At 31.9% G+C, this 10,841-nt stretch overlaps 1 protein-coding gene across 1 annotated transcript; it reads left to right on the forward strand.

The window, feature by feature from the left end:
• The first annotated feature begins 426 nt into the window (after positions 1-426).
• On the forward strand, positions 427-2,874 carry LOC141678845 (omega-3 fatty acid desaturase, chloroplastic-like). Its single transcript, XM_074485251.1, has 8 exons — positions 427-1,249; positions 1,338-1,427; positions 1,518-1,584; positions 1,683-1,775; positions 1,868-2,053; positions 2,171-2,251; positions 2,383-2,520; positions 2,609-2,874. The coding sequence occupies exons 1-8, from the start codon at positions 762-764 to the stop codon at positions 2,786-2,788; spliced, it is 1,323 nt and encodes a 440-aa protein (XP_074341352.1). The 5' UTR covers positions 427-761; the 3' UTR covers positions 2,789-2,874.
• The last annotated feature ends 7,967 nt before the right edge of the window (positions 2,875-10,841 follow it).

Raw genomic sequence — 10,841 nt, forward strand, 5'->3', positions numbered from 1 at the left:
TGTGACATGCCCCTTGCTTTCGTATAAAGTAACTTTACCGTATACAATCCCATAAATATCGAGTTTTTATTTTGATGAAAAAATTTCACAGGTCTAAATAATAGGGACGAGAATCCCTTAAACAAACATAAACATGCGCATACTCATTCAAAATAAAATTAGGTACTTAAAACAAAAAAATGTAAAATAATATTAGGTACTTAAAACAAAAAAATGTAAAATAATATTAGGTACACAGATAAGTGAATGAACTAGATCTGTGTACAACTATTTGACAACAATTCAGAACGGAAAGTAACAAACTGTGATATATGCAAGTGAGGAGTCTGTGACCTAAATCTAAACACATCCCTTTAGAATTTACATCTCTATCAAATAAATAAATAAACTATTCTAAGGTGGACTCAACTAGTAGATTCTGATTTGTAGGGGCACCTCACAATCCTAAGCCAGACCATCCACTTGTTCTCTATTTACATGCTACCTTTCTGCCAAAACAACTAATTTTTTTACAGATTTACAGTAATATATCAAAAGTTACCTACAATTTGTTTGTTCTGTACATTATGTTTTTGACTAGAGAAGAGTTTTTATATCTCAAAAGCTAATACAGATAGCTCAAACAAGACTCCATCTTCTGTTCATTTGAGGCTGAAAGTTAAACAAGGAATCTCCTGTGTTATCATTTTATATCTCATCTTTTTCTTTATGCATATCTACATTCACATTATCTGTTTCTTTACCACCTGAGTCTATCTGTTATGGCAAGTTGGGTTTTCTCAGAATGTGGTTTAAAGCCTTTTTCTACAATTTATAGCCAACACAAAACAGGACTTGGTTGTGTTGATAAGAACAAACCAACAAAGATAAGGTTTTTACGAGAAAATGTCGATTCTTGTTTGTTGAGGTCCTCTAGAGGAAGAAACTGGGGAATTAAAGTGAGTGCACCAATCACATTTGAAACTTACAATGAAGAGGATAGAACAGGAGATATTAGGGTTTCAGAAGAAGATGAATTTGATCCAGGAGCTGCTCCACCATTCAAGTTATCGGATGTTCGAGCAGCCATTCCTAAGCACTGTTTTGTTAAGAATTCTTGGAGATCAATGAGCTATGTTGTGAGGGATATATTGGTGGTGTTTGGTTTGGCAGCTGGGGCTGCTTATTTAAATAACTGGTTTGTCTGGCCACTTTATTGGTTTGCTCAGGGAACCATGTTCTGGGCTTTATTTGTTCTTGGTCATGATTGGTAAGCAACTTTAAGTATCTATCTAAGTTAATTGCATTAATGTATGTTTGTGTTTGATGTGAACTTATCTTTTTACTTTGTTTCATAGTGGGCATGGAAGCTTTTCAAATAGTTCTAAGCTGAACAGTGTTGTTGGACACCTTTTACATTCTTCAATTCTTGTGCCTTACCATGGCTGGTTTGTGCTCTTAAAACTAATAGTCTTATAGGAAACTGAACTTATAATCCTAGCATTCTGATAGAATTGTATTTGTGTTGAATGTAATAGGAGAATTAGCCATAGAACTCATCATCAGAACCATGGACATGTCGAAAATGATGAATCTTGGCATCCGGTAAAGTAACTTTAATATTTTTTGAATAATTTGGGGTAAAATTTCCAAACTTTTTTTCGTTAAATTAAGTTATGTACTGTTTTTTTAAACAAATTCAGGTCCCCAAGAGGATTTTTAAATTGATGAATGACACAGGGAAGAGATTTAGGTTCACTTTGCCATTCCCTATGCTAGCTTATCCTTTCTATCTGGTAGGCATTCATTCTATTAAAAACTGACTTAACCAAATGAGACCGGCAGATTAAATATTGTTTTAGTTTTCCTAAATATGTTTAATTTACAGTGGATTCGAAGTCCAGGAAAGAAAGGATCTCACTATGACCCTAACAGTGATTTATTTGTTCCGAGTGAGAGAAAAGATGTGATCACCTCAACAGTTTGTTGGACAGCAATGGCAGCTCTACTCGTCGGTTTATGTTTTGTAGCAGGACCTGTTCAAATGCTTAAACTCTATGGCGTTCCCTACTGGGTCAGTCCCTATCCCTAAATCTCTAAAACTTCTAGTTTTTTTCACCTAAAGAACATTGTTCTTCATGAATAGACAAAGATCATTATATAGCATAATAAATACTCAATCTAAATGCAGATTTTTGTGATGTGGCTGGATTTTGTGACCTACCTGCATCACCATGGCCATGAGGACAAACTTCCATGGTATCGAGGCAAGGTATGAACAACATTTCTTACTTGCTGTTTTCTATTTTGAGCAAGGAAAACTTCACTCAGATAGAAGTGAACTGCGACTTTGCAGTTTCTAAAACAGGGGATTCATAAATGTCTGTAAAATGACTGAAACAGGAATGGACTTATCTGAGAGGAGGACTGACAACGCTTGATCGTGATTATGGATGGATCAATAACATCCACCATGACATCGGAACTCATGTTGTGCATCATCTCTTCCCTCAGATCCCACACTACCACTTGATAGAAGCAGTAAGCATAAATTTATAACTCAGCCATTTTATTTATATCCTCGTTTTCTTTTAAAAACAGTCACGAAAAATTTAACATGATATTACAGACCGAAGCTGCTAAGCCGGTGTTCGGAAAATATTATCGCGAGGCGGAGAAATCAGGGCCGCTTCCGTATCACTTGCTGGGAATCCTAATAAAAAGCTTAAAACAGGATCACTATGTAAGTGATACAGGGGATGTGGTATATTATCAGACTGATCCGAAGCTCAGTGAAATGCTAAACTGAGAAAGAAACTTAGTTTCCTAATTTTATTTTTATTATAATGTAAAAAATGTGAAATAGTAGCAGACTGTAAGGCTGGAAATTCTTTATATCCAATTGTTTCGTTTACGTTTGATGATATATAATTCAATGGGAGAAAGTAATGGTACCAATACAGTAAACTACTCGAGTCATTAACATAACTAGGTAATGGTTCTTCCAATATATCAAACCAGCTCGCTACTTCAGGATTTTAAAACCTGCATAACTAGTTTCGGGACGCAATGCTGTTACTCTAGGAAAAATAGTCACATGGCTTTTACAAAATCGAAAGTTTGAAACTTTAATATAGTAGGTTCTTTATTTAATTTTCGGAAATTTTTATATATGGATCTCGGTAATTTTCTTCGTGTAATTTATTGAAAAATAAATATATTTTTTTTTTGTTTGAAATACATATGTTGTGTATTATCTATGTGAGGATCAAAATCTTGAGATTCTACCTCAAAGTCTTGATACTATTAGAAGCATTTTAAAGCCCTGACCATGAGAATCAAGGCATTAACATGAACGATCTAAAAGTCTTGAGCGTCCTGAGTCAAGGTCTTGACCTGAATAGCCATATACATATATTTATATTAATATCTAAGTAAGTGTAAGAATTATTATTATGTAAATAATAATAATTAGGCTCTAATATATATATTTTATATATGATAATATATATACTTCTTGAAAGAAAAAAGAAGGGTTACCTACAATAAAAAAAAGGATGGAGGAAAAAAACAAGAATCCTAGCTAGCCTATTTTTTTCTCTCTATATACATATACATAGATTTTCCAGGAGAATTGAGGTGTGGTCAGTGTAGAGTTTTGCCGGCCTGTGACGATTTCCTATGTTGTTGTTTTATCCTAAAAGTGAATTCGCGACATCCCAACACAGTATAAGTGGGGCGAATATCTCTTTAAAAACACTCGTGTCTTTTACAAGATTAAGCGACTCAACTGTTATATAATATTAACCTCAAACCCGTGCAATGCACAATTGTTTTAAATATTTATTATTTTATTATTTTTATTTTAATACAATATTAATTATAGTTGTTAAGAGAAATATTTGTTTTATTTAAAGAAAATAAAAAAGGAAACCAATTTTTTAGTTGGTGAATATAAAAAAGGCAACTTATTTTATTTATAAAGATAATTTGTTATATATTAATTAAGTAAGGACAACTGATTAAAATATAATTTTTTTTAAGGAAGCACAATTATATAATTGAAGAAAGGATCATATAAAAATTTAGAGGACGGTCAGACGGTCAAACGATTACCAACAAAATTTTAAATATTTTGTGTTTATTGTATAAAAGATAGGTATATAGATAACATAAATTATAAAAATAGATAAAAATAATTAATAAGGATAATATCAATTTTTTTAAAATTCGTATGCACAAATTTTAAGCCAACATATTATTGAAAATGTGAGATTCTAGTTCGCTCATGTACTCCTTCAACTCCCTTAATTGTTGCCTACAAGGGTTGGCTTGTTTTAAGAGGGGATAATTATCTTTTTGGTCACAGGTTTGAATTTTACGGGAGGAGAATTTACGATTATGCCTCCTGAGTTAGAGTCTGTCGATTAAATGCGGTTTATCTTAAGCGGTTTATCTTGGTTCACGTGCTTTGTAGAGTATTGCGTGAGCCCGTTAGATTTATCCCGTGCGTACTCAAAGGATAGCGGCTGCCGGTTACCCACGATAAAAAACTCCCAAATTGTCGAGAAGCCCTTTTATGGTTTTTATTTAAATTTTGTTCTTACGTATTTAATGTTGCCCGACCAATACTATCAAAAAATGATGTCTGTTTTGATCAAAGATAATAATTGACTTTAAAAATTAATATAAATTTGAATTACAAAAGTTTATAAGTGAGGTGTTGATGAATGATAAATTTGAATTACAAAAGTTTATAAGTTAGGTGTTGATGAATGTGTGTTAGTGACTTTTTCAATATAATGATTAGAGGCATTAGTTTAGTTTGATTAACTTGAATTGATGTATATGTTGAATGCACGAAGTTATTTAATTTGGTCAATGGTATATTAAATAGTAACTTTTTAGAAAATATAATCTTCTTTCACTAATAATTGATTTTAATGAATTAATTACAATTTATAAGTAAGGCTAATTCCGTAAATTTACTGTGTAACGAAAAACAGATTATGCATCAAAACTTTCAATATTTCGTCTTTTATATAATAGTAATAGATTAAAACTACAATATATATAAGTTTCATTTCTCGTTATTGTTTAATATTGTTGTTTCTGATTATCAATTCGTTTGACATTCGTGATTCATTTTTATAATTGGTTTTGATTACTTGTTCCTGAATTATGATTTAAATTGAATATAATTGTGCTATTGTTGCTTTTTATAATTTTTTCAACAATCTTGAAGAGATATTTATTATATCGTATTAATCGTATTATTAAAGATGGCGAACGAAACTGTTAATACTCTTAGAGGTCAATCTTCTGTAGGTACTGGTGGTACTGTACCCACCATTGATTGAACCTTGTATCATTTTCCACGACCCATTGATCTTACGGGTATGTCTGACAAGTTCAGTAGGGGTTCTTGTTTTTCTCGATGACGGAAAAAGATAAAACTGTAGTTCACGGTCAAGGATTTATGGCCGGTGGTGCAATATAACCCACATGTTGCTAATCAAGATAAATTCGAATTATTTATTATTAATTAAGTTGGACTTAATTAATAGAATAAATGAAATTCGAATTTACAATTATTAAAATCAAGATTCAGTTACTTGATGATTAAGTAAGACTTAATTAGATAACAAATAGGAATTCCTGATAATAAAAAGTCTAGTTTAACATTTTTCTAAACTCTCTCCAAGTCAAAAGAAAAATTAATATTGCATAACAAGTTGCAGGATAATAAAATATTATTTATTAATACTATTCTAGACTTTCTCTTCAAGTCGAAAAATATTTCAAAAAAATTATTTATAGAGGGAAAGTAAAAATTCTATTTTAATATTTTTCTTAACTTTCTCTTTAAATCAAAAAACTTAATCTTACATAACAGGTAAAAACAACTAAAAAATTATGTATGAATCAATACATCGAAATAAAAAAATAAGGATTTATTATTTGAGAAGAGTTTAAACATATCGAGAGCAACTACATCAATGATGATCAACCTCCTTCCATCTCTTCGTATATATTTGCATGTGTATGTGTATGTGTATGTCTAAGTGTTGTTTCTAAATTAAACTCTTAATTTTATGATTATTTTGATTGTACAATGTGATTGAAATTGTGAATGTACTGATGTTTGTTTTATGATTTGTGTTTCAGCTTGCAAGTCTATCGGGTCAGATCTTAGTTTCATAATAAAGTACTTATTTTATAATTTAAGATTATTGTTCTGTTTGATGGATGCCGGAAGTACGATGCCAAAACTCGAAATATAAGTTCACCGTGAAACACAGTTTTTTGGACACTAGATCAGAATCAGGAGTTCCAATGACAAAAAAATTGTAAAAGAGCGACTAATTGAGAGTAAACATATTTAATTAGAGGGAATGTCCTTATAATTCTATATTTATTCGTAATTTCAGAATGATCAACACTAAACCAAAAATTCAAAAAAATAAAAATACAATTTTGATTTTTACATATATTTTATTTAAAAGCACATTTATAGCTCGTAGATAAGCGGCTCATTGATAGTAAACACGTTTAATCTGAAGGCGTTTTCTAGAATTCTACACTGTTTCAGAATGATCGACATGAAACCTGAAGTTCAAAAAAAATATAATATTATTTTGATTTTACGGTCATTACGAATAACGGCTTATTAAACTATTTAGTAAAATTTTTACAATAAACAAGAAAACATGTTAAAAATCTTGAATATTCTTTTAATAGGTCGGGAAAAAAAAACTTATCATTTACTTTTCCAATACGACTGCTATCGAAAAATTGCTCCATTAAAAGTTTCACCAAAACAGTGCGCATCTTGGGTATTTGGGCTTTGCCATAAAATTCCCTGAATTGGAAAAGTAAACGATAAGTTATTTTCCCCCTAAATTCCCGGAACGTCTACCTGAACTCGACTCAGTTTAACTAACGGACCGAGTCGAGCGAAAAAATGACAAAAATAACTCTTTTTTAAAACTTTGTAACAAGAATACCATTTTTTGAAATGTTTGGCCAAAAATACCTACCTAATACGCATTTTAAAATTGGGTATTACTTATACACATTTTAGAAATGGGTAACTTGTGTAAAAAAATTACAAAAAAAATTAAAAAAATAAAAATTTTGGATACGCATTCGTGAGATGCGTATCATGACTTTCCAATGCATGATACACATGTCAAGAATGCGTATCATGATTTTACTCTCTTTTTTTAAAATAATACTCATTTGTCAAATGCGTAATAACCTTACCCATTTTTGAAATGTGTATTAAACATGTATTTTTGGCCATATCTTTCAAAAACGGGTATTCTTGTTACATTTTCTAAAAAAAAGATATTTTTGGCCATCACCCGAGTCGAGCTCATTTAAACGAGTTCGAGCCGGGGGTACGCGAACTCGCCTGGCTCGAATTACAACCTTAGTCGAGTGTCAATTATTTAAGGATCGTTTAGTTCAATTTTTTTAAAACGAGGTACTAATTTGACTCGTAAGGTTTGGAATGAGTTGAACTCATACCAATTAAGGTTAAACCTCGACAAATTAATACTTGTGTTAATGACCGTACTCTGTTAGATAATGAATCACACAGAGGGTGGGTGGGGGGGGGGTGAATGTGTTTTTGTATTTTTCTGCTTTTCTTGAATATTTAAGGTGGTGAACAAAGTAAATTAAATCTTGTATTGAAATGTGTTAATACTGAAATTAACAAGTAAGAACAGTGGACACAGATATTTCAAAACTCACTTAATTTTATATTAAAATTAAGAATTTATTGTTGATAAAGAGCTTAGCTTCTTCCTTGAGGGAATACAAGATTTTTCTTATCTAAATTGTTGCTTCTAACAAAGGACCAGTGTTAACTTTATATCATAGTTAACTACTGGTTTACACAGTGTGTAATAAGAGATGCTAATCACTTTAGTAAACTGTCACTAATCATTTCATTTTAGGAAAAATATATATTCCATTTCTGGCTTATCATATCTTTGCATACTGTGTTAACTTTGATCTTCCTTTGTCAGTTAATCTTCACCCTTGATCTTGCACGCCTCAAGCTTCCTTTTGTAGACTTTTCAATCCAACTGAGTGGATTGTTTGTTGATTGTTAATCTTGGATATTGAACTGGTCTGCATTTTGTACTTTGAGTTTTACCTCAAGATCTCCAGTTTGATATATAGAGAAATTGACATCTCGATAAGTATATTGGCTTATCGAGATCTCTCATTACTCTATAATTGCTTTGACTTGTAGAGGTCTCTGAGTTCTCTATAAGAGAATTTAGCTTGTCGAGATCTCTTCACTTCATGTCTTCACTTTGGCTTATAGATATCTCTTAATTCTCTAGTTACTAATTGACTTGTCGATAACTCAAAGTTCTCTAGTGATATTTGACTTGTCGATATCTCAGAGTTCTCTAGTGATATTTGACTTGTCGATATCTCAGAGTTCTCTAGTGATATTTGACTTGTCGATATCTCAGAATTCTCTAGTGATATTTGAATTGTCGATAACTCAGAGTTTTCTAGTGATATTTGATTTGTCGATAACTCTACGTTCTTTAGTGAAGAAATGACTTGTCGATATCTTCAATTTTCATGTCTAAAAATTTGGCTGGTCGATATCTCTGAGTTCTCTAGTAGCTTTCCTGACTTCTCTATAAGTCATTCTGGAGTTCTCGAATGACTTCTCTATAACACTAAATCTGTGACTTGTAGAGATCTTGACTTAGAACATTTTTCTCAAAACAGATTTATTCAACTCCAAGCTTCTTCATAATTCTTCTGAGGCATGATCTTCTTGATCTTCTCTCAGATATAATTCTTAGGCTTGATACTGTTTAAAGAAAAAGGCTCCAGTATGCTCTTTGATATTTTTACAGACTTTAAATGTTACAATACAAAATGCAAACTAAGATTATAATACAACTTACTTAGGGTTGTCAATTTAACTTAGTCTTGTTATTGTACATGCATGTCTTGCACATCAATCTCCCCCAATTTGTGAGAAGATTGCTTAACACAAATTCATACTTGTTAAAAAGACTAACCCCAAGTTATAATGGAAAATAAGATTAATACATAAAAATTGACACAATTACAACTTTTATACATTAGGAGATTTACAGAGTTTAAATAGTTACAAGCATCAGGTAAAGGCTGTTTTTGCTTCTGCTTCTTCTCTAATGAGATCATAAAATAATTTCAAATTCTTCTATGATAGGTGTCCCACTTAGAGCTTCTACAAGTATAAGTCTGTCTGGCTTTGGATAACCATTTAGCAAATCAATCCTAAATCTTGTGAATTTTCCAGCTTTAATGTTTAGAAACTTTCCATCTTTAGACATTCTGCTCATTCCTTTTGCCTTGAGTTATTATGATCTTTTCATGTACATTTCGATCTCCTCATCATATTTCCTTATCCTCTCCTAATATTTAATATTCAGCTTCATTCCTTGATCTTCTTTCCTCCCTTTCAATCAACCACTCAGCCAAAACAAATCTCCATGCTCTTGTAGCAGTATCCTTATGTTAGATATATTTGTGATGTCATGTCTAATAATGATTTGTGTTTAGTTTTCAGATCTTGACTAACAGGACAAATCAGGACTTAACTGGAAATCAGTACTTATACTGAAGTCAGAACTTAAGATATCAGAACTTAAGTTATCAGAACTTAAGATATCAGAAGATATTCACCAGGAGATAATATCAGGACTTAAGAAGACTTTCAGATAAGGAAGGCGGCTGATTGAAATGAAAGAAGATCAAGACTAAAACAAGAAGAGATATGCATGGAGAAGAATTCTATGAAGAATAGAAGACTTGGAGGAAAAGATAACTAATTGATATATGTTAGGATACAGAATTATATTCGATATCAATTAGAGATTATCTTGTAACTGTGTGGTATGTAAACACAACATAGGGTTTATACTATATGTGTTATCATTATCGAGAATATTATTCATTGTAATCCTAGCAGCTCTCGTGATATTTGTTCATCACTGAGAGAGAATGGTTCCATTACAATACTGTTTTATTAATAAGATTATTTTGTGTTACATACTTGTGTTCTTAATTCGATTTGATTGTATTATACACTGTATTCAACCCCCTTCTACAGTGTGTGTGACCTAACAAGTGGTATCAGAGCCTATCTGTTAACACATATACAGTAAAGATCCAAAACAATCATGTCTAAAGAAGAACAAACTCCAACCAAGCCCACCTAAACTGAAGAAATTCTAAAGACTCAAATCTATAGTCGATATGAGACTATTAGGGTTCCCATGCTGAGACCTTCTGAGTATCCCATATGGAAAGTGAGGATGACTATGTTTCTGGAAGCTACAGATCCATAATACCTTGACAGAATTAATGAAGGACCACATAAGCCAATCAAGCTCTCTGTTGTAGTTGCAAATCAGCCAGCAAAGACTGTACCAAAGGAGAAAAGTGAGTATACAGCTGAATATATCTCATCTATTGCCAAGGATGCAAAGGTAAGGCATTTGCTGCATAGTGCCATTGGTAATGTCATGTCAAACAGGATAATTAACTGCAAGACTGCAAAGGAGATATGAGATGCCTTGGAAACAAGATGCCAGAGAACTGATGCAATTAAGAAGAACAGGAGGACTATACTCACTCAAGAGTATGAGCACTTTGACTCAAAACCTGATGAGTCATTAACTGGTTTATATGACAGATTTGTCAAACTCTTGAATGATCTGTAACTGGTTGATAAGGAATATGATCTTGAAGATTCTAATCTAAAATTCCTTTTAGCTCTTCCTGAAAGTTGGGATTTGAAGGCAACTACTATAAGAGACAACTATGCTCTT

The sequence above is a fragment of the Apium graveolens genome, chromosome 8 (assembly GCF_009905375.1).
Source record: "Apium graveolens cultivar Ventura chromosome 8, ASM990537v1, whole genome shotgun sequence".
Classification (NCBI taxonomy): Eukaryota; Viridiplantae; Streptophyta; class Magnoliopsida; order Apiales; family Apiaceae; genus Apium; species Apium graveolens.

Bases quoted from the DNA above. Each gene is read 5' to 3' on its own strand.
- LOC141678845 (XM_074485251.1), top strand. From the start codon at position 762: ATGGCAAGTTGGGTTTTCTCAGAATGTGGTTTAAAGCCTTTTTCTACA. The intron at 1,250-1,337 runs GTAAGCAACTTT...TTTGTTTCATAG, and splicing joins TTTGTTCTTGGTCATGATTG to TGGGCATGGAAGCTTTTCAA. The intron at 2,054-2,170 runs GTCAGTCCCTAT...ATCTAAATGCAG, and splicing joins TCTATGGCGTTCCCTACTGG to ATTTTTGTGATGTGGCTGGA.